The 24,515-nt window shown below is 37.5% G+C and overlaps 1 protein-coding gene across 2 annotated transcripts in view; it reads right to left on the bottom strand.

Moving 5' to 3' along the window:
• Sarm (sterile alpha and armadillo motif) overlaps nt 1-24,515 on the bottom strand; it is a 428,773-nt gene that overhangs the window by 386,164 nt on the left and 18,094 nt on the right. For both annotated transcript variants that reach the window (XM_081770500.1, XM_081770499.1), the window contains exon 2: nt 5,437-5,705. In XM_081770500.1, the coding sequence (XP_081626626.1) occupies nt 5,437-5,628 (192 nt within the window). In that variant the 5' untranslated portion in view covers nt 5,629-5,705. The remainder of the gene's footprint in view (nt 1-5,436; nt 5,706-24,515) is intronic.

The raw sequence follows: 24,515 nt of genomic DNA, 5'->3' as shown, positions 1-24,515 counted from the left end.
CCCCTTTAGGGAGGCCACTGGGATCACAGGGACCACACCGTTCGATATGCCCTATGATATTTACGTATTTCAATTTTGTTCCATTCATTTACCTTCCATGGTTTTCACACTACGGGTACTGGAGTTTCCGAACCATATTATGGCGGCCATTTTGAAACCGGTGCACAATATGAAACATCTTTTGGTACAGCGTTACTTAGTTTTCCAAAACCTTTCGAACGAGGTATTACTCGACCCATGTTCCCATTTGACATTTCAAAGTTACCCCCCGTTACCCCCATTTAGGGGGGGGAGCGGAGAGGGGTACTTTTGGCGGAATTGGTTTTCCCCCTTAGCAATATATAACGTGTATTTCAAAAATTTCTTCTACGTTTTATCATTTTTCAGATATTTCCGTGGATTAATTAAAATGGCCCACCCTGTATATGTATATATATATATAACCCATCCCAATCTTTGGAGACCTTAAAAGTAGCAGTATGACAACTCACCGCCCCCCCAGAAATCGGTCCTGGATCCGCCCGTGGCCGGTACTCGATAAAGTTAGCGTGGCGGCTACCCGCTGAAGTGAGCGCTAGTATTACTGCTACTGAGATAGCACTCACTTTTATGTAGAGGTTGCAAAAAGAATATTTTTAGCACTACATGGAATATACTATCATCATAATGGGCTGGAATATCAACTCAAAACAATTAGGGAATAACTATCTATTTTTTCATGAGTCAAATCATAATTTTGTTAAATTGATTCTATACATAAAACTATGCGTCTAAAAGATTGTTATTCCTTTGTAAAAATGGCCCAGTAAAATATTAAGTAACTGAAAATCGATACATCGGGACAATGTGCGTCCCGACGAATGTTCGGTCGGGACGCGGGACAAATAAGTCAGAAATCGGTACAGTCCCGACAGAATCGGGACGGTTGGCAATCCTGGTATTCAGCTCTGTTGATGAATTCCAACACAAAGAAATAAACAGTGGATATTCTTAATTTCGGAAGTAATCAATGTAAACAGGAAATTCTAATATTGTTACATTTGTTGAAGAAAGCACAAACGAGCCTCTACCATTCGACTCAATGTATGTCTCTCTTTAGCTCATGGTTAGGGTTGCCAACTGTCCGGTGTTTCACCGGTCTGGCCGGAAATATTGCTGTTATTTTGATTAAAGCCGGTGAGCGGTACAAACTTCTTACCAACCCCTTTATGACTGTTTTTTTTTTTAATTTGTATCTAAATGAAATGAAATGAAATTTTGAGTTTTATGTCCCACGGTTATGCCGGTTAGGCTAAAGGAGACGGTGATAATGAGTAATGAATGAAATGGTGGAATGAAGAAAGTGGGAGGAAACGGGAGAACCCCGAGAAAACCCACGCACACGCTGTTTGTCCACCACAAAGTTCACTTGGCGGGAGCAGGGTTTGAACCCGAGACCCCTAGCACCAGAGGTGAACGCTCTACTACTGAGCCACCGCGGCCCCTAATTTGTATCTAGTTGGAAGCAATTTCATCTAGTTCAAAATATAGATTTAAAAACTAACTTTAATTCTGTAAATCCAAAACTGTCATCTTTCACTATCTATTAAAGATTAATATATTTTGTTCAACTGTTTCGATAATTTTAGAGATGACAGCGACTGTATCAGGAAAAAAATTCAGATTTACTTGTATGGAATTTTATACATTTATTGAGAGTGAAAAGGGATTTCTTAAAGCAATTTCCTGTAGTTAAAGTATAAGTTTAAAGAATAAATTTCATTTTCAAAATCAAAAATTCTCACGTAAAGATTAATATACTTTTGTTCATCTGTTTCAATAATTTTGAAGAAGTGGTAGTTACTGGTAAATACAATAAAATAATCAATGCCGATTCCAGTTTCTCATTTATAGCACAATGTATCTATTGAGCTTAGTGAATGTACTAAGGATATGCAGAATAAAGGTGCTAATGCACTTTTGTTCACAATAGTGCATTTCCTTCCAATGGATGAGTCCGAGCAGAGATACTTCACACTTAAACCTATATTATAGGGAATTTTGAGGGGGTGCTTTTTTTTTTAATTTTCCAGAATTGGCAACCCTATTCATGGTAACCTTCGTAAAATAAATAAGATTTTAATGAAAATAGATATGTGTTTCCTTCCAGCTTAAAATAGGAGACATAATAATGGAATTTATCTCGTAGAACTGCGAAAACTATTGAAAAACTCAGTCAGTGTAGCCTGCAGTGGCAATTGAATCCAGATCTTCTTGATGGCTAGGCAAAAGCAGAGTTGCCAACCTTAGAGAACAAAGTTATCGATGTTCATCCTTAAAATTATCGTATATTACAAAAAAAAAATGATATATTCGTTATGCATGTGATAATTGTAGCACGTGATTATTGCTGTTAGCCTACCAATAACAGAAATAAATGTATATAATGAACTTATCTAATAATGTTCAGTTTCGAATTCCAAATCAGCGCCACTGTTCTCACCACTTTTTTTTTTTTTTTTTAAATGTTATTTAACACTACTCTAACAAAATTTCCACACCCTCGTAAACGATAACTGAATTTAAAGAAGGATGCAGGGTTTCCATTTGACAATTCTCAAAGCGTTACTGATTTATTTTAGCAGTAATGGCAGTTAGAACCTCAGTGTGTGTGTTTTATAATTATTTAATGTATCTACCATTTATTTACACGTTCAAAAACTGCAAAAAAAAAAAAAAAAAAAGAAAAAAGAAAAAAGAAAAAAGAAAAGAAAAGAAAAAGAAAGAAAAAGAAAAAAGTGTGTGTTATAATATTACCGTATACACCAGTGGTTCTCAATCGATGTATCACGAAACTTTAGGATTTAAAAGTCATGAAGAATTTAATAATAATTAGTTAATCGAGACAGATTGTACCAGTGAACACCTCCACCAATAGCAATAATGCTCAGTGCTATATAGAGCCATTATAGAAACTAATTGGTTGCACTATTATTATTATTATTATTATTATTATTATTATTATTATTATTATTATTATTATTATTATTATTATTATTATTATTATTATTATGTCCTGGACGTTCAGTGGAGTGTGTGTTCAGTTCAAAATGGCTAAGAACCACTGGTATATACCATGAAGGCTTAAATTATTGTATACCACGGCAAATTATCTGACGGTTTTCAACCCTGAGCAAGAGGGCAAACTGTTCTTCTACTTGAGCTCAGTTTAGGAAATATCAGCTAAATTTCTATGTGTTAATATATCCTACGTCATTCGGCGATCACTTAAGCATTTATAATTAGATTAATTAACAATAGTAGCAGAACTAGACATTCGTACCTCACACTTTTTCTTTCAAGAAGTCCTCGATGTGTCCAGGCTCTGACACCTGACCAATGCTTAAGATATCCTGACCAATGATAATGAAGAAAGGTATAGGAAATTCGAAGGCTCATCACAGCAGAAACTAAAGTCAAGTTTTCTTCTATACCAAAATAGTTAGTCCTCACCTCTTTCAGAGCCTACTTTACGTTATCTTCTCATCTTCGATGACATTTTTTTTTTATTGACTGATGCAGCTAAAACTATAGGATCTACTGCAGAGGTAAAGGTGGATCTGAAAAGGTAGGAGGACGAATGATGTCACGCTGTTCCTCGTGCCTGTCTTTGTCCATTCTAATTTTTTAAAATGGAGGGACACCATAGATATTTTTGGAAGTGGCGGAATGACGTTCTCCTGCGTTCCCCTTCACTTTTACACCTAGTCTAGTGATAAAGAAAGTCCGGGTTTCTACCAGAAAGTGTTACTCGGAAGGGAAAATATTAATGTAGGAGTGTACTGGGTTACTACTTTGGTAGAATAAATGTGCATATGTATGAGAACCTCGAAACAAGAATTATAGTCACGTGCAAACCATTTTGAACACTATTTTCCTTTCTCAAACTTGTACACGTAGATCAGCTTTTTTTATGCAATTAAGAAAGAGCTCCGTAAGTAAAAGCTTACGTTGTTTCACTACAAGAATACAAAATGAACCTTTTTCTCCAGAAAGACCTAATAGAAAGTAATAAACCAGCTAATCATTTATGAGGCTAAAAGATAATTTTTCCAATTCTCTGAGTAAAAACTAAAATGTCGAGAATCCCACCGAGAATCACCGAGAATCAAGGACACTGAAATCACTTCTGTACGAAAAGAAAACCTTAGCTTAGATGCGCTGGAGCGGTTCAGCACTCCGGACACATCAAAACATCCATTAAAATATACCTAGAAGTATCGGCGCAAGTCTGTGTTCAACATTGTGGGGGAACGGGTAAGACCGTTCCCATAAATATATATACACGATGTTTCAAAACAACACCGACAACGTTTGGGAGGTGATTCCTCACACCAAGATAACACAAAAAGTATAGACCAACCTGGGTGCACAAATGTTTCCTTTCGGATTTATAGACTGCCGAAAACATGAAAAAATGAACTTTAAAGGTCCATAGCTTCAAAACTACGGGGCCTACCGTAATCGGGTCAAGACTTTAGTAAAGAACTAATATGTGCTGTATCCAAATCCTACATGCTTCAGAATCCTGCAGTACTTCCGCAACTATTTTTGTAATGGCAGTTTGGTTACGGGCATATAATCTGCAGTATTCACTAACTACCTCTATAAAAATAGTTGCGGAAGTACTGCAGGATTCTGAAGCATGTATATTTGGATACAGCACATATTAGTTCCTTAGTAAAGTCTTGACCCAACTACGGTAGGCCCCATAGTTTTGGAGCTATCGACCTTTACATTTCTTTTTATTATGTTTTCGGCAGCCTGTAACTCCGAAAGGAAGCATTTGTGTACCCATATTGGTCTATACTTTTTGCCTTATCTTGGTATCAGGAATCACCTCCCAAACGTTGTCGGTGTTGTTTTGAAACACCCTGTATATATCAGGGGAGCAGAATTGTCTTCAACATTGGGAGGTGGGCATATTTAAGGCTTATTCTGGGAGGACATCAATTTCATGTCACTTTCGGACACAAATCATCACACTTCTCCCCAAAAAACACATTTCAAATCGGATTATTGGGGGGACAGTCTCCCTAGTTCCAAGATTGGGGGAATGTCCCCCAGGATTTGCACCACTGCCTGGAAGAAGCACTGGAAGTAGCGTGAGTCAATGCAATAGTGTTCTATCACCCACTACGACTTATGAACTGCTATAGTCAACAACATAAGCAACTACTTAGAGCTTTTATTATTGGTAGCCCACTTATGTTACTGCATAAAGTGGAGATTAAAGTTAACCAATGGTGGATCTCGATTAATGACTTAATTTTGACCCACGAATCAATGTCTAGACTGAAAGTTGGACCCATCTCTAATACAAATATTCAATTTTTTTTATCTGCCATTTATTTTGTTTATAACAAAATTATAACAGTCAAAGAAAATAGCACTGACCTTTCTAACATTGTTCTTGAGGACCTTCGTCCCACGAGGTATGCTGCTTTTGGCTGCTCTGGGCACTGCTGACTTCAATCGCACAGAAGCTTCTCCATTCACGAGCCTTCGAACTTCTTTCTTTGGGACATGAGGACCTGGAGGTCGGTTTAAATCCGACAGCGTTCGATGTTTTCCTCTGCACTCGCACATTGTTCATCTCTTACGCACCGTTTTCTAATTTCAACTAATCTTCTCCACTTAAAACACAAACACTACCACACATGTCCCTGTAACAAAAGACAAAATAAATAAATAAATTGAATTACCAAGTTTTTCCTTCTAAGGTTATCAGATGTATTATGGCTGCATTCAGGGGCATTCATTCATTAGTAATTAGTAATTAGTAGTAATTCATTCATGGCTGCATTCATTAGTAATTATGGCTGCATTCAGGGGCGGATCCAGTGGGGGGATCTCCCCCCAGAAGAGAAAACTTTCTTATTTTATATATAAATAAAACCCATTTCAGAGTTTGGAGTTCTTAAAAGTAGCTCTAAGTAGTAGTATTACAAGCCACGGCCCCCGGCCCCAGAAGTCCGTCCTGGATCCGCCCCTGGCTGCATTACTTACTAGTTTGACACTCTCCTTTACACAGAAACTACAGCCCCTGTGATTTGCTGACTTTTTGGTGTCCAGAAGCTTAGTATCAACAGTATCAATTTATAATTATACGTCCAAAAATAAGCAAACAGTTGAACCGTTTATACTAAAATCCCGTGGGTTTATTTATAATACAATCTCGTTAAAAAAAAAAAAAAAAAAAAAAAAAACATCCATCTGCCTCAACTCGAAAAGCTTTGTGTTGTCATTTATAGGACAATGTATATGAATTTCATGAAATAGTGTGCTTATTTACTTTCTAAACTCTTTCAGCCCTTTATTATAGGAGCCATTAACTTTTATTATTATTATTATTATTATTATTATTATTATTATTATTATTATTATTATTATTATTATTATTATTATTATTATTATTATTATTATTATTATAGTGTCTGTGGATGTGTGTAAAACGGCTTTGAAACTGACAAGGGAAATACTTGAAGTGGTACGCGTGGATCTGCATGTGTTAGTATATATCGTTGGAAGTCACACTGAGTACACTTCACATGTGAAATATCTCGCTTGAATGGGGTCTGTAGTGAATGTGGCGACCATTTGAAGATCAGAACAAGGCACGCTTCGAAACACTAGAAAACATGGACAAAATAGGAAGCTATGATTTAATTGTTTCGAGGCGTGGTATAAATAGGTTTAAAAGATAGCTGAATACGAATGGGATATCATGTTTACATATCAAAATGGCGGATCCAACATGGCGCAAACAAATTACAAAAAACAAGCTATGGATCTGAAATTGGCTACATAGAGATATTCGAAATGAAATGTTTAAATTTAACGTCCAACGGTTATGCCGGTTAGGCTAAAAAGAAATATTCGACGTCACTATGTATGAATCGGATACCAAAGTATAAAATTCCAAATAGCGGATCCAAAATGGCGGACAAAATACAAAACACTGCTATGAAACTGAAAGCGAGTAGGTGAGGTTTTCGTGGTCACGGAGTACGAATCCAATGTTAAAAACGCAAAATGCAATGTGGCGGACAAAATGTGCAAAAGTACAGAATGGACATATGCGTATCTCGTCTCGATTTGGAAAAGCACATCCCGGTCTCGAATTAGAGACGAAATTGAGATTAGTCTCGGTGTCGGTACCATCCCAACTCATGAAAGCTTACATTTGTTATACATATCGCTCACAAGTGTACACGGCATAATGTGAAGCTGGAAAGACAACTTCAACGCGCAATTTTCACTGTCATTGTTCGGTTCTTCAGATGGTATCTGCAAATAATCGAAACGTACCCTACGTGCACCATTCAAGCGAGATGTTACTTACAGATGTAAAGTGTACTCGGTGCGAGCTTTTCAACGACATAGCACATGTCAATCTCCGCGTATCTCTTCGGGGGCGGGGAAGGGAGTTGGTAGTTAAATAATTATTACCTATAACTGCAATCTGTTCGTATCATAGAATTTCCATGTGCGGTATAAAATATGCCCTGCATTCCGTGCCTTAATTTTGGCATGATTGTATATTGCAAAACACGTTTCCTGTTTATTGTAAAACATCACCTGCCCCTTTATGTACTTTAGGATTTTTCTACTACATGTATAAGAATCACATATGTCCGTTCTGTACATATCTTTTGGACTGTTAACATTGAATTCGTATTCAGCGACTACGAAAATCTTTATCTACCAGCTTTAAGTTCCATTGTATTTTGTCCGCCATCTTTGATCCGCCATTTTGAATTTTACACTTTTGGTATTCGATTCATATATAGCGACGTCGAATATCTCTATATAGCCTACATAATTTCAGATCCACAGCTTTTTTATTTTATTTTATTTTATTTTATTTTTTATTTTTTATTTATTTATTTTTTTTTGTAATTTGTGTCCGCCATGTTGGATCCGCCATTTTCATTTATAAACATTTGGTGTCATATTCGTATTCAGCTACGTTTCAAACATATATATACCACATCTCAAAACAATTAAATCCTAGTTTCCTATTTAGTCCATGTTTTCTGGTGTTTCGGAGCGTGCCTTTTTCTGATCGTCAAATGGTCGCTACGCCCACTACAGGCCCCATTCAAGCGAGATATTTCACATGTGAGGTGTACTTGGTGTGATCTTTCCAACGATATATAACACATGCAGATCCCCGCGTGCCACTTCAAGTACTTCCCTAGTGAGATCTATAGCAATGTTTCATTTTTATTTAAGAGGTTCATCGTATTCATTTATTTATTTCAACACAATAGACATGATGCCCTATTGTAGTGTTAGGTATAACCAGTGTTGGGCAAAATCAATTGAAATCAATTGCAATTGATTAATCAATTGAAAGTAATTGCTCTGAAAATCAATTGCAATTGATTTCAATTGCAATTGATTTCAATTTGTAATTGACAATTAATTTCAATTGCAATTGAATTCAATCATAAAATTTGCAATTAAATTTTCGTCAATTGTTAATTGTTAATTGGTCACCAGGCAATTGAAACTTTTAATTGTTAATTGTCAATTGCAAAGGGTGCAATTGAAACATTTAATTGTTAATTGCAATTGACAATTGAAACTTGTAATTGTTAATTGTAATTGTTAATTGTAATTGAAATCAGCAATTAAAACTGAAGATAAGAAGATGTGTGTGTATTGTGTTGTCCACTTGTTACTGTTTTACATATTTCAAATAAGGTACTTATAAGAAATGCTGGATACCTACCATCCCTTCCCCCCCCCTGGGAAGAAAGCCAGGAAACTAAGTATTCTTTAAAATATATTATGTTTATGGTTCTATCCCCCTCGAAAGAACTCTATATGCCCGTCATGCATACAATAGGAATGGGCACCAGCGAGTTCGAGCGAGTTTTCTTTAAAACTCGACTCGACTCGAAGCAGACATCTTTGAGCTCGACTTGAGATCTCGGCTCGAAAAATTTCCCCCAACTCGACTCGAATTCGGATCGAGTTTCCAGTCGAGTCGAGCCAATTCGAGCTAAATCCTTTGTGTAGTTCAAAGTACTACTATCTTCAAGTATCCTACATAGACAATATAATAATCAATGATACTACTACTACTACTATAATTAATTATCATTATAACACCGTGTACCTGTATAAACATGGAATATAGGCGGTTTGTATCGGAATACTAAAAATTAGTTGACTGTCGATCTTGGTCGTCAAGAAATCTTCAGGAGGCAAGGACATCGGTCACGAGGTTCTTGGTTTGAGTTCAGGAGGAGCAAGTATTCGGGCTCGAGCCAAAAATTGTTAGAAGTTATGGGACTCCAGCCAAACATGTTCAAAACTGCTCGACCCGGGCTTAGGGTTGTCAACAGCTCAAGCGGCTCGCTCACAGCTTATTCACTTATCGAGCCGAACCGAGAAGTAAGCCGAGCCAACAGCTCATCCAACCGAGCCAGCTCCAGCCGATGGCTCACACGAGCCGAGCCGAATTGAGCTGATTGCTTACCCCAACCGAGCCCGTTCGAGCCATCGGCTCAGTTGAGCTGACTCGAACCCAGCCTATGGACTCGTTTCAACGGAGCTGGTTCGAGCCATTGGCTCCAATCGAGCCGAGCCGATGACTCGTCTTTACCGAGCCGGTTCAAGCCATTGGCTCAATTGAGCCCAGTCGATAGGTAATCCCAACCAAGCCAGCTCAAGCTGTACGCTCAGTTGAACCAAGCCAAGTCGGTTGACATCACTATTCCGGTTGGGCTTCTACTTTGGCTAAAAAATTGGACCGTGCAGTTCTCAGCCTTGATGGTAAGAACTACAAAAAATGATAAGAAATCTTTAGTTTTACGTCTCACGCTTATGCCGGATAGGCAAAAGGATACGGTGATGATAGGAAATGAATGAAATGAAGAAAGTGGGAGGAAACGGGAGAACCCCGAGAAAATCCACGAGCACGGTGTTTGTCCACCACAAAGTAAAAACTGCGCGAGCTGGGATCGAACCAGGGACCTCAAGCACCGGAGGTGAACGCTCTACCACTGACCCACCGCGACAACTGGTAAGAACTACAGTATATACTTATATTGGTGCTCACGGCGTCATTAACTTGTTCCGCCACCAACGAATTTCAAGGTACTTTGTTCTGCATCTTTTGTGTCGCTTTATGCGCCTATTCCCACATTTTGTGCATCACCGGAAGTGGGTCAAAATGGGCCTACAAATATGGCGGAACAAGTTATTGCTCTTCTGCCACCAATGAATTTCGAGATTGTTTCCTTCACATCGTTTTGTGCCGTTTTGTGCGTCTACTTCCGTTTTGTACGTCGTGGGAAGTGGGTTAAAATGAGTCCCCAAGGTGGGACGAAAACGATCAAGAGTTCCGCCACTATTAAATCTCGAGGTCGTTTATTTCATATCGCGTACCCTTTTGTACGTCTATTTCGACGTTTTGTGCGTCACTGGAAGACGGTCAAAATGGGCCTCGAAGGTGGGACGAAAATGACCCACTGCTCCGCCACTACCGAATTTCGATATCCTTCCTTTCGCATCGACTACTGAATTTTCGTGCTGTTTCGTGCCCCCATTTCCACGTTTCGTGCGTCACCAGAAATGGGTCAAAATGGGCTTCCAAGGTAGGAGGAAAATGACACACTGTTCCGCCACTATCGAATTTCGAGGTTGTTAATTTTACATCGCGTACCCTTTTGTGCGCCTATTTCGACGTTTTGTACGTCACTGGAAGATGGTCAAAATGGGCTCGAAGGTGGGATGAAAATGACCAAGAGTTTCGCCACTACTGAATTTCGATATCCTTCCTTTTGCATCGACTAGTGGATTTTCGTGCCGTTTCGTGCCCTTGTTTCCACGTTTAGTGCGTCACCGAAAGTGGGTCAAAATGGGCTTCCAAGATGGGACGAAAATGACCGAGAGTTCCGCCACTATTAAATCTCGAGGCTGTTAATTTCACATCGCGTACCCTTTTGTACGTCTATTTCGACGTTTTGTGCGTCACTGGAAGACGGTCAAAATGGGCCTCGAAGGTGGGACGAAAATGACCCACTGCTCCGCCACTACCGAATTTCGATATCCTTCCTTTCGCATCGACTACTGAATTTTCGTGCTGTTTCGTGCCCCCATTTCCACGTTTCGTGCGTCACCAGAAATGGGTCAAAATGGGCTTCCAAGGTAGGACGAAAATGACACACTGTTCCGCCACTATCGAATTTCGAGGTCGTTAATTTTACATCGCGTACCCTTTTGTGCGCCTATTTCGACGTTTTGTACGACGATGGTCAAAATGGGCCTCGAAGGTGGGATGAAAATGACCAAGAGTTTCACCACTATTGAATTTCGATATCCTTCCTTTTGCATCGACTAGTGGATTTTCGTGCCGTTTCGTGCCCTTATTTCCACGTTTTGTGCGTCACCGTAAGTGGGTCAAAATGGGCTTCCAAGATGGGACGAAAATGACCAAGAGTTCCGCTACTATGGAATTTCGAGGTCGTTAATTTCACATTGCATACCCTTTTGTGCGCGTATTTCGACGTTTTGTGCGTCACTGGAAGACGGTCAAAATGGGCCTCGAAGGTGGGACGAAAATGACCCACTGCTCCACCACTATACCTACCGAGTTTCGTGCTCTTATTTCCACGTTTTGCGCGTCACCAGAAGTGTGTGAAAATGGACGTCCAAAGTGTGACCAAAATGACCCATTGTTCCGACACTATCGAATTTCTAGGTCGTTTCTTTCGCATCGTTTAGTGATTATTTTTTTAAAAGTTTTCTGTGCCTACTTCCTCGTCTTGTGGTCACCGGAAGTGAGTTAAACGGGCCTTTAAAGTGGGAGTTAAATGGCTCACTATTCCGCCACTATCGAATTTCGGGGTTGGATCTTTCGCATCGTTTAGTGTGTATTTTGTACCGTTCTGTTCGCCTACTTCCACGTTTTGAGCATCACCAGAAATGCGTCAAAATGGTCCGAGAAACTAGAGCCATTGTTCCGCCACTATCGAATTTGGTTGGTCGTTTCTTTCGCATCGTATAGTGCCTGCTTTGTACCGTTTTGTGCTCCTATTTCCACTTTAGTGCTTCTATTTCCACTTTAGTGCGACAACAAAAATGGGTCAAAATGGCCTACAAGTATAGCGGAATAACTTAATGCTGTTCCGTCACCATCAAATGAGGTCGTTTCCTTCACACTTTTTATACATGATTTGTGTCGCTTTGTGCATCAGTGGAAGAGGGTCAAAATGGACCTTGAAAGTGGAATGAATATGTCTTTCTCTGCCATATTTGTAGGTCACCTTTGACCCACTTTCGTTGGCCTACAAAACGTGAAAGTATGCGCAGAAACGGTATAAATATGCACTAAACAATGCGAAAAAAGCGACCTTGAAATTCGATACTGGTGGGAGAGTGGATCAGTTTTCTTCCCACATTGAATGCCCATTTTGACCCACTACCATTGATTCACAAAACGTGGAAATAGGCTTACAAAACGGTAGAAAACACGCACAAGACGATGTGAAGGAAACAACCTCGAAATCGTTCCTGACGGAACAACATTAACTTGTTCCGCCATATTTGTAGGACCCATTTCCGGTGACGCAGAAAACGAGGAAATAGGCGCACAAAACGACACAAAAAAATTCCATGTAATTAAGCTAAATTTCCATTTAAGTTTGTAAGCTTAATTATATGGAAAATGTTATACATTTTTCCTTTAAGTTGGTCTACTTTACGTTGATTTGGGACTTTTAAATTGTATTCATTTTTCCACTGAAAAATATGTATAATTCAACAAGTTGATTTGATTTTGAGTTGCTTTTGGGGTTTAACGTCCCGGTCAGCAGCGAGGCTATATGAGACATGGACCTACTGATTAACGTGGAATCCGAACCACATGAGCTCCCGCAGGGAATCGAACCCGGGTTTCCCACGCCAAAGGCGCGTACGCTAACCGCTTAGCCACGGAGGAGCTCTATGATTCAACAAGGAAATATTTATTAGTTATAATTATAATAATTATCTATTTATATATAATTGAATTCATTGTAATTTGGTCCATAACAAACACTTTAAGATTTCGTACTAGCTGTTATACCCGTTCTTCGCACGGATCAGATAAAATATCAATGTAAACAAATTGAACAACGGGAGAACAATTAAGAAACATTTCTAACATTGGATATATTTTGTGTGAATATATATCCAACAACGTACATGTGCTTTCATTGGGAAGGCCGATGGGGCTGAATTTGAACGTAAACACTATCGGGGGTGTCACTATACGTCTGAGCAACCCCGATAAATATGGATTCGACACAAATTCTACTACTTTTACATGTCCCGGTGAACACCCCCTCAGACCCCCTTGGTTCGTATTGTGAAACAATCTCCTCTGGCCCCCACCAACCCCCAACTAATACCACGAAAACTATGAATGTGACACTAACATCTGTCCTTTTCTACTACTTTTTACATATGCCGGTAAAAATCCCTATAATCCTCTGGTTCCAATTTTGAAAAAAACAATGCCTCTGGTCTGCAGCCGATGGGGCTGTATTTGGAAGTCAACGCCTGTGGAAGTATCACCATTCATCTCAGCGACAGCTAAAACTATGGATTTGACACTAATATCGGTCACTTTCCATTAGTTTTACATGTCTCGCAATTCCCCACCCCCGGTGACTCCCGGCCCGCATACAATGCTGGCTAAATTTGAAAATCATCGCTAATGAAAGTATCACCATTAATCTCAGCCACCGCGAAAACTACGGAATTGACATCGGTCATTGTGGATTATTTTTACATGTCTCGTGATCCCCTTCATAATGCCCCCGTTTCTTATCTGATGGGGGCTAAATGTGAAAGTAAACGCGGTCTTGAGTTTCACCAATGAGCTCAGCTACCCCGAAAATTATGAATTTGACATTAATATCGGTCATTTTCGATTATTTTTTTTACATGTCTCGGAATTCCCCCCTCTGGTGACCCAAGGCCCGCATACAACGGTGGATGAATTTGAAAGTCATCGCTAATGGTAGTGTCACCATTGATATCAGCAACCGCGAAAACTATGGATTTGACACTAATATCGGTCATTTTGGATTACTTGTACGTTTCGGTATTTCCCCCCTCCCCCCCATTGACCCACGGCCCGTAGCAGAATACGGTGAATTTGGAAGTTAATGCGATCGGAGTTTCACCATTGATCTCAGCGACCGCGAAAACTATGAAATCGACACTGATATCGGTCATTTTCTACTACTTTTACATGTCCCGGTAAACGCCCCCCTGAGACCCCCTGGTTCGAATTTTTTCGAAAAATCTTTGCCTTGGTGTGAAACCTGGACCAAGGTATCTTTGACCAAAATTTGGTAACTCTCGGTCGACTTGTCTGGTCCCCAGGCCGGTCCCGGTAAACGTCTCCTGGAGACCCCATAGTAAGGAATTTAAAAAAAAAAAAAAAACTCTTCGTCTTGGTCTGGGGCCTAGACCAAGCTACCCGTGACCAAATTTTGAAAACTTTCGGTCCACTCGTCCCGTCCACAGGCCGCACAAAGATAGACACACAGACACACGAACAAACTATTTTATTTATATTAGAAAGGTCAGATCCGCTGTTATTGTATTAGTGCGATGCTTGAGCGATTGATCGTAGAAATTCAAACTCCGATGAGTGATAATTTTATAGGCTTGTTTTATTACAAGTTTAAACTCTTTAGTCAGTAGAGAAGAGGGCGTGAATCATGGGTCAGAGTTGATGACAATGGGTTTTGGCGGGTCTGTGGGTCACAGTGGGTAAGAGTGATTTATGGTGGGTGGTGGGTCAGAGTGGGTCACGGTGGGTCGTAGTGGGTCACGACGGGTGGTGAGTCAATTGGTCGTGGCTAAAGTTTTCATTGCCCCACGCCCTCTCTGAACTACAGTGTTGAAAATTAATCAGTGAAAATCAATTGCAATTGATCAATCAATTGAAAGTAATTGCTGTGGAAATCAATTGCAATTGAATCAATTGCCAATTAATTTCAATTGCAATTGAATTACAGAATTCAATTGCAATTACTTTCCACTGCAATTACTTTCAATCAATTGATCAATTGCAATTGATTCTCCTTTTTTAATGGCCAACTGCAATTAACAATTAACCATTACTTATTTCAATTGTTAGTTGCAATTAACAATTAAATTTACAGATTAATTGTTAATTGTTAATTCAATTGAAATTTGCCCAACACTGGGTATAACAAAGATTTAGATACACTTGCTTTTACGTGTATTAATTAGTTTGTTTACTAATCTCTATTCATCACTTTGCACACTGTTCTTCTAAAAACGTTTTCACTCATTCCAAATATATCTATACCTTGAGCTACTAATTGTACATTATTCTAAGAACCACTCATTCGCCATATGTAGGAGATTCATGTAGCATACCAGTCTGTGCCTGGATGATGGAATATGCATTACTATACTGCAATTTAATTAAAAAGAATCGATATTATTGTAGAGCAAAATCAGTAAGAGATATCGAGATTTTTTATATTTTTTTTATTTTTTTATTTTATTTATTTATTTATTTACAATCGAGTCAGCGTTTCAAGAATAGATTCCATCTCATCTTTTAACTTTCCATTCAAACCGAAAGTAGTTTAAATTAAGAATATCAGGTTCAACTTTATCAGCATGACCACCGCTAGTACTTTCGTACTAGATTTAGCACTTTTTGTAATATTTTAGTGTTCTTGTACGTTTACCAACAAATCTAGTACTTTTCTTATAAATACATTTGGGAGAGAAAAAGGAATGTCATGAAAATTTGGCAATGTACGAAAATTTCACTGTTCCTTGTAACATTTTTTCTCTACTTTTTATTTTTTTATTTTTATTTATTTATTTATTTATTTTACAAGAATGAAATCGGGACATAGGTGCTCACCGGTCGCCTCCTCCAACTAATAAATGACCACAGTAAACAATATTACATATTTGTTGATCTATTTAAACAGTAGGCTATTAGGGAATTAAAAGTCGATTTTCTCAATAAGTCCATTTCATATTTCCTGTTTTCTCCCGACATCCTCTATATTTGTCATACTTGTGTTACTTTTGTCATACTTGTGAGGGTATAAGTGGTTTGCACGGTATAAGTGTTTGACTGTAAAAAAAAAAAAAAAAAAAAAGTTGAGGTTTCTTTCAAGAATGTGAGGGAAGAGGAATTAAAACTTATAATAACATATGAATATCGTAAAATGTCATAAATAGGGTGAAACGGGAGCAGATAAAATTTTAGTACTTTTTCCCCAGATCAAATACTTTTTTCTGCATAGGTTAGTAAGAAATATTTTTGCTGAGTGGTTACACTGACGTTTATAATCATAGAACGAAATAGCGAGAAGCTGTTTTCTACAACCAATTCAGCGTCTCAAAACAATATATCATGAGTATCCACAATACTTTGCCAAAACCGAAAGGGGTTCAAATTTACTACTACTCCCTGTTTCAATACTGATTTTCATAGAAGAAAAAGATGAGGCATCGAGATGCAGTTTTTTAATCGATTCAGCTTCCCAAGAATAGATTCTATCTTTTCCGTTAATCCTCTATTCAAACCGGAAATGGTTCAATTTAACCACTTCCAGTTTTAACATTTATTACCAAAGAATAGAAACTATAATAGATACCGACAAACAATTTTTAACCATCGATAGCGAGTAATACCATTTAGATATGCATTAACCATCGGGGGAACAAGTTCTATATTTGATCTTATTCATCTATTGCAACCAGTAGTTATACAATAAATCTACTACTTCAGATTTATGGATGCCATATCCATTGAATTTAAAGTGTAACTTTTAAATAATACTCAACTAATATTATTAAACCAATACAACCACATATAAGCTTATTGGATAATTTGTACACTCAAAAAAGACCCGGGCAATAAGTTCTTCATTTGCCAAGGTTCGGTTCGTATTATCAGATATTTCGCATTAACAGGGCTTGAGATTAATGAAGCACTAATTTTGTACTTCGTCTTACGGAAGTACCTGAAACATGTTATAGAAACTTCCTCTTATTGGGAGAGTTGATTTCAGAACAAAGATCATCGATCAAACATAAGAAAACTACTCGAAAGTTGTTAAGTAGTACGCTGATATATATATATATATATATATATATATATATATATATATATATTAGTACCATCAGTGGTGGTGCAGATAGCCTTTCTTGCCTCCCTTAACTGAGAATATCAAATCTCCACGCAAGGACTGATACTCACGGAAAATATTGAGACCCCTCAAATTGAGGAACATCTACAAATTGTTGAATTCAATTCCATATATTCACTATCCTATTCGAGATTATATTATAATTAAAAATTTTAAATTATAATACAGGATATGTAACACATGATTTCAAACGTGGCATTACTCTCTCCCTAAATCTATCATTTTCTTAGAAATTTTTGCAGTATTTTCTGATAAACAGTTTTGCATGTGGAAGTTAACTTGATTATAGAGGTTTAAAGCTTCTACCTTATTTATTTAATATTCGTAATATTACAAAGACGGATTCCTGAATATTCTCTTTCGGGGGGGGGGGGAGCAATTGAATGTAAATTATTATCCCCTTTACTTTTTCGTAAAATATTAATTAGAATATGTTTTAATCAGATATTTGTAAATTCGATAAAAGGAACATACAGAAAATGGTTGTAAAAGCCCATCCTTTATGCAATGTCCAATTTTGTCTCTCTCTTTTTGTTTTTATTTGACGTCTCTTCCTGTTGCAGTCCCCCTGACCCAACTGAGTTTATGAAGAAATACCTGATAATAAGGTATGCCATGCAATCATAGTAAATGTTTTTGTATTTGAGTGGAAAGAATTTGTAAATTTCGCCTAAACTTATCTATTGATGTTTAAAAAATGAATGCATAAATTATGTATCTTATATGTCTCTAACACAATCTGAACTATGTGTAGTTTTGAAAAAATCAAGATTGTTTTCTTATGGAAAGCATTAACCACGCATCTCAATGTAAATATCGAGCTTCATAAACGTATTGTAAATTATATGTGCTTAAAAAATATAAAGGAGGAGAAAAGAAGATTTGCAAGCTTTCGAATGTTAGAGATGGGCAAAACAAATATGATATTTCCCAGTTGTGCTGCATCATGGATGAAAATGACGAAGTTCTGACAAGTGAGAAGAAGATAAAGAAACGGTAGAAGAAACACTTTTAGAAACTTTTAATGAAAAAAAAAAACTTGAGAGAAACTTCGAAAATCTACCATTAATCAGAGGCTACTTTGGTCTACGACCATGGTAGAGGTCGAAAATGGCATGAAAAAGATTAAAAGTGGTAAAGCTCCAGGACCGGAAAATCTTCCTATCGAAGCATGGAAAAGTTTAGGGAAAGAAGGAGTACAGTAGTTTACTCCACTATTTAATAAGACATTGGAAACAGAAAAATATCAAAAAGAATGGAGAAGTAGCTACATTGTGCCGGCTTTTAAAAATAAAGGAGATGGGCAAGGAAGTGACAACTACAAGAAAATAAAATTTATGAACCATGCAATGAAGCTCTGGGAGAGTGATAGAAGGAAAATTGAAGGAAGAAATCAAAGTAACAGAGCAAAAATTTGGTTTTATGATAGGACTGTCGACAATGGATTTAATATTTGCAGTTAGGATGCTAATGGAAAAGTACAGAGAATACCAGAAGGACCTTCATATGGTTTTCATAGACCTAGAGAAAGCGTATGGTAAAGTACCATGGGATCTTAATTGGTCGCCACTGAAGAAATAGTGTGTTCCAAACATATGCATTTCTATAATTCGGCATCGACATATGTATGATAGATTTAAGACAGGAGTGAGAAGCGCGTGTGCAATAACAGAAGGGAAGTTAAAGTAGGATTTTATCAGGGAACTAGTCAGCCAACACCTTTCTCCAATTGTGATGGACGAATTTTAAATATATATATATATATATCCAAGAGTTAAGACCTTGGAATATGCTATTTGTGGACGACATAGTGCTAGTTAGTGAAATGAAAACAGCACTGCATAATAAATTAGATACCTGGAGAGGGGCACTAAAGAGTAAAGGACGTAAAAATTAGTAAAACTAAGACAAAATATTTACATTGTCCTTTCAGAAAAATGTAATCGCCAATACAAGAATATGACTTGACGAAGAAGAATTGGTAATAACGAAGAAATTCAAGTACTTGGTATCAATATTGCAGTAAAATGCAGGAATAGAAGAAAATGTAAACAGAAGAATTGGAGCAAAATGGAGAGAAGTGCCAGGAGTATTGTGTGACCGTAAGATACGGAGCGGAATGTTGGACGACGAAGAATAGAGAGAAACAGAAGTTGTATGTTATGGAGATGAAGATACTGCGGTCGATGTGTGGAGTGACGCGGAAGGACAAAATTAAGAATGAAATGATCCGAGGAACACTAAAGATAAGATCAGTAGTAGAAAAACTGCAAACAAGTAGGCTTCGATAGTTTGGATATGTTAGGAGATCTTTGGAATACGTAGCTCACCGAGTGGATGCTATAAAAGTGAATGGGAAACGAGCTCGAGGCCTGCCAAAGAAGAAGTGGGCAGATAGTGTAAAGAACGAAATGGTGTAGTGTGGTGTCACAGTTGATACCACACAAGATACAAATATGTGGAAGACAGCGATTCTAAAAGCCTACTCCAACTAAGTGGGGAAAGCTTCGGAAGAAGAAACTATATGTGCTCCATTAGTTATAACAAGGAAGTGATACCTAAGTTTGGATCAGTGGCGGCTTTTGAGGCCAATCACATTGGTATTTATTTTTTCGCAGCAAGTTAAGAAAACAAAGTTAATGTAATGTATTAATTGTTGTATATACGTACGTAGCTTCCTTTCCTTAGTTTGCAGCTAAAAAAAAAATCTACGGATATTAGTACCTTCACGAGCGATTCAGATTATACGGATGCATCATGGCTTTGAATGTGAAATTAGACATTCTACTTTATTCTCGATTCTTAGAAGCGTAGTGCACAAATGAACAAATTATATAACTAAGATTTCTTGTCTGGGAACTTGAATCCATAAACCATTCCGTCACCGAGATTTTTTTATTTTGAAGCGGTTAAGAAATTCAAAATAATAATTTTTAAGACAACTTAAACTTACCAGCTCTGTCTGTCGATCTTTTATTTTTTAAAAAATCTCACCTCACTTTCAATGCACATTTTCTATTCGTGAAATTGTGAATAAAACAATAATAAATGAACAAAACACTATCACTTTACCACTAACACTGTGCACTGCCAGCAAATAAATATCACAGGAACTACTAGAGTGGACAAAAATTTCTCTTACTAGTATTATTTCTTTGTACAAAACATAAATTACAGTCCATTTTTCGCTCGTTTCTTCCAATGTTTACATTTTTAACGAACGCTAAAAATTATAGTAATTGCATCGCTAATCATCGTCCGCTACTTAAAGATCTGCAAGATAATCTAAGCAGGTACTTCTGAATCAAGTTCAGCTCTTTAATTCATAGAAGGAAATTAAAAAAAAAAAAAAAAAAAAAAGTGACAACGTGCCTTAGAGAAAAGAGGAAGGTGGAATGACGTTCACATGTGACGTTCCGCTCGTAAACTAACAATTTTCGGGAGGATTTCTCTTTTAATTTCTAAGGTTTTATTTTCTTTAGCTGAAATGTTTATAGCTGCATCCGTGGCTGTAAGGTTAAACGGATCACGAGTGAGCCGACGGACATAGCGTGGTTCACGGACTCGTGCTGTCTATAATCAGAAAATTAGGATAAAACGAGGAATCTTTTAGAACTCAAACAGCAAGAAACGTTTCTACATTGACAATTCTTACCAAGTTCCATTTGCACAATACACTTTCCCAGAAAGATGCACTCAAATCTTAAAAAATATATATATTAATTTTTTACTACTTATTCACGATGTCGAGATGTATTGTTGCTGTTCTCAGGAAGTAAAGATCAGGAAAAAATATTCTTAAGTGAGAACGTCATCACACGAAGTAGTTATCAAAAAAGAAACACAGTGTCACCAGATGAAGGGACTTTGCTAATAATATTTGTAATTACAAAGTAATTTAAACAATACCTGAAGCAATTTTCTGGTTTAGTCATACGAACAGTTTCACATTTAGGGAGTTAAATAATCGACATATTAAATATTGTCATAAAACGATTATTAAACAGTGGCGTATTTAGGGGAGCTATCGGGCTGAAGGCCCCCTCCCCCCCGCAATAAATTTGTTAGTCTTTCACATTCCACGTACAATGATAATCCTTCTTACCATTTGTAAGAATTTTATTGACTTTCCATTTTCTTATGCTCTCTGTTCAGGAATAATACTGTATTTATCAAATTTGATTCCATGTAAAAACTGTTCTTTTTTTTTCTTTCTTTCGTCCATTTTACTCTTCTGTTTCTTTTTCTTAGTTGCTATTTTCTTTCGTTTCTTCTATCATACTTTCGACCTTTGTTAGTTGTGATTCAAGTCGGCCGTCGTCAGTAACATCAAAACTAAGAGAAGCTGATAAGCGAAACTGGTGTTCCACACCAACTTGCACGGATATCAACATAACGGAACTTTAGTTATTATAGCAAAGGAATATTTACATCGTTTAGTTATAAAGAAAGGTAAATGTTTGAATTAAATAAAATCAACAGAGGAGAATATGTAGCCCGAAAATTAGGGAGGCCAAGAGGATGCTTGCTTTTTCTTCTATAAATAGAAAAAAAGGTTAGATTTACTGCTAAATTTTTGTATCATATCACATAAGATTCACCAATCTGCAATTCTTGCCATTAAAACTGCAATCAGTATATTTGAGATTCAACTTGTTCCACATTTTCTTTCAGGTAAAAACGTACACAAATAAAACTGAATATTTCCATTTTTTTTCTAAAATGAAATCAGTTAAATTGAAATGAGATTACAAATATTGAACATGCGATTGCAGGAGCGTTATTTCAGATTTACCTGGGGGATAAGATCCTCTACCGACATACGAGTTTCACGGTTTTTCCTAGTATATTAATAGACAATTGATTTAATTCTCAAACACAGGTGGGCAATTGCCCCCCCTGCTTCCACATGTTGTGCATAGCCCACCCCGAAACAAATTCTAAATACGCCACTGTTATTAAGAAAGAGTACTGCGAACTTTAATTCTACAGAACAATGGAAAATTTGTCTAAATTTTAGCCAATTATTTTAGTAGCGAAGGTTCTAAAATGAAGAGAGGGTGAAGTCTTCAATCGAACTCACTAAATGACTCATTTCTAACAGGCAGATTCCTTTGACGTCAAAGTCTTTTTCTCCCATTTTCAGAACAAAGGAGCTGGACCTCCTCGTGGCTATTTGGTTAGTATGCGCATCCTTGGTGCAGAAGACCCGGGTTGAATTCCAGGTTGAAACTCGTGTGGTTCAGATCGCACGTTAAACTGTTGGTTCTTGCCTCATATAATTCCAGTGCTGAAAGAGACACTAAACTACAAATTAAAAATCGATTTCCGATGGAAAATCACATGATTCGGATTCCACATTTAGATGTTAGTCCACATCTCATATAGCCTCTTTGCTGAAAGAGACGCTAAATTCTAATCCACCAACAACCAACGAGCTGTTTATGAGAAAACAGCAATATTATGTTGCCGAAGCAGTGTTGTATCAAATAAAAAGTTCCAGAGCGGAGTAAATGGCGTTTCGTGCATGCCATTTATGATTGACGGTGTCAATTTTGTTTTATGGGCGAAAAACGTGTATACTTCTGCTCCCTATCCAAAATCGATCATTTTTTTTGCCCATAAAACAGAATTGACAGGGTCAATCGTCCTAGGGTTTCGAAATTTGGATTCTGTGTAAGAAAGTACATCTAATGTATACTTTGGGGTCCGGTGCACAGAATTTTTATTTTGTGTGTGTGTGGCGGTGAATTGCTCGTCTCCTTATTAAGCACTCGTCTCCTTTCACCCTTGGTTTATATGAATCTTCGGGTGCCTACTCCGGAAATCATAGAAAGGGCGGGTCCAGACATCATAGATGGGTCAGTCAAAAGTGACTATGTTAGACTGTATTTTTAAAAATTATGACGCCATATCCTTAGTCTTTCATGAATGACTGACACATGCTGATTTTATTTATTAGTTTTCTATCCTAAGATCCTTTCGTTTAGAAAAAAGCGATGATAAAAATGAAATGAGTGGTGAAAGAACAATATACAACATCTCTGCTCTGAGACAGGAATTCGACAGACTGATCCTGCTATCGCCTAATCTTAGACCGCTTGACCAGTGTTTCTACCAGACATATTTTTTTGGGGAAGGATGGGGGTTGCTCCCAGGAACTAAGATAAGCGATTTTGCAGTTACATATCTTTCTTGTGCAAAAAATGCCATTTAGTAAATATTGTCCCTGTGCAACCCCTCACAATTTGATTTTGCTTCCTTCTTTCCCTAGGAAAAATTTTCTGGAAGAAAGTCTGCGCTCCACCATGCCAGTCAGAGTGAGCCAAGATTTTTCGATTAAATACTACAAATGAAGTACGAGGGCTGAGCAGAAACTAAGGTTACAAAGTCTGCAGTGAAACGTTTATATATATTTTTTTCATACAGCCAACAGATAGTACATATATTAGGTCAGTGTTTCTCAAAATGGGGTCGCGACGCATTGGTGGGTCTCGAACTGTTTTTTAGTGGGTCGCGAGAAGTTTTTAATTGTGAAAATTTTATTTTCATGCAGGATCATATATTCTCATACCTACAGGGCCAACATATTCATAAATTTACATTATAATTTACTTTGAAAGGGAGATATTTACGATAGACGTAAAAGAAACCAGCTAAATTTTTATTTATTAAAATTTAAGCATCGAACTCTACTTTGTAACATTCCTGGTCGCTCAGGGTGTTCATAACATCCCCAATTAAATTCCATGTTAATCACTCATACGAACTGTTATTGAACGAACTGGAATTAGAGATATGATTTACAAAATTTAATTGCTTTGAAATACACCACCATTAAGTAGAATGTCAATGTATATTAGATTAAAAGTAGGTCGGCCACAAAATACTTTTTACTATTTAATGTGGGTCGCAGTAACAACAAGGTTGAGAACCATGATATTAGGTCATTTTTCGACATAGTCTCCATGTCGGTTGAGGCACTTGTCGCATTGTGGGATGAGTTTGAACATTCACTCCTGATTAAAAAAAAAATAAATAAATAAATAAATAAATAAAAACGTCCTTACGTGTTCAGCCACGTTGTCACGAAGTGTTTGACCTCCTCGTCTGAAGCAAAGCAACAGACTCCGAGGTGCTCCTTCAAATGAGGGAACAGCTTAAAATCGCTTGAAGCGAGGTCCGGGCTGTAGGGAAGATGCTTGATATCCTACTGAAACTACTTCAACAGCGTGGTGGTCCTCTACGGTTCAA

The sequence above is a fragment of the Thermobia domestica genome, chromosome 9 (genome assembly GCF_964235325.1).
Source record: "Thermobia domestica chromosome 9, izTheDome1.hap1.1, whole genome shotgun sequence".
NCBI classification, from domain to species: Eukaryota; Metazoa; Arthropoda; class Insecta; order Zygentoma; family Lepismatidae; genus Thermobia; species Thermobia domestica.
The sequence above is the reverse complement of the archived record's forward strand: the minus strand, read 5'-3'. Positions and strand labels throughout refer to the sequence as shown.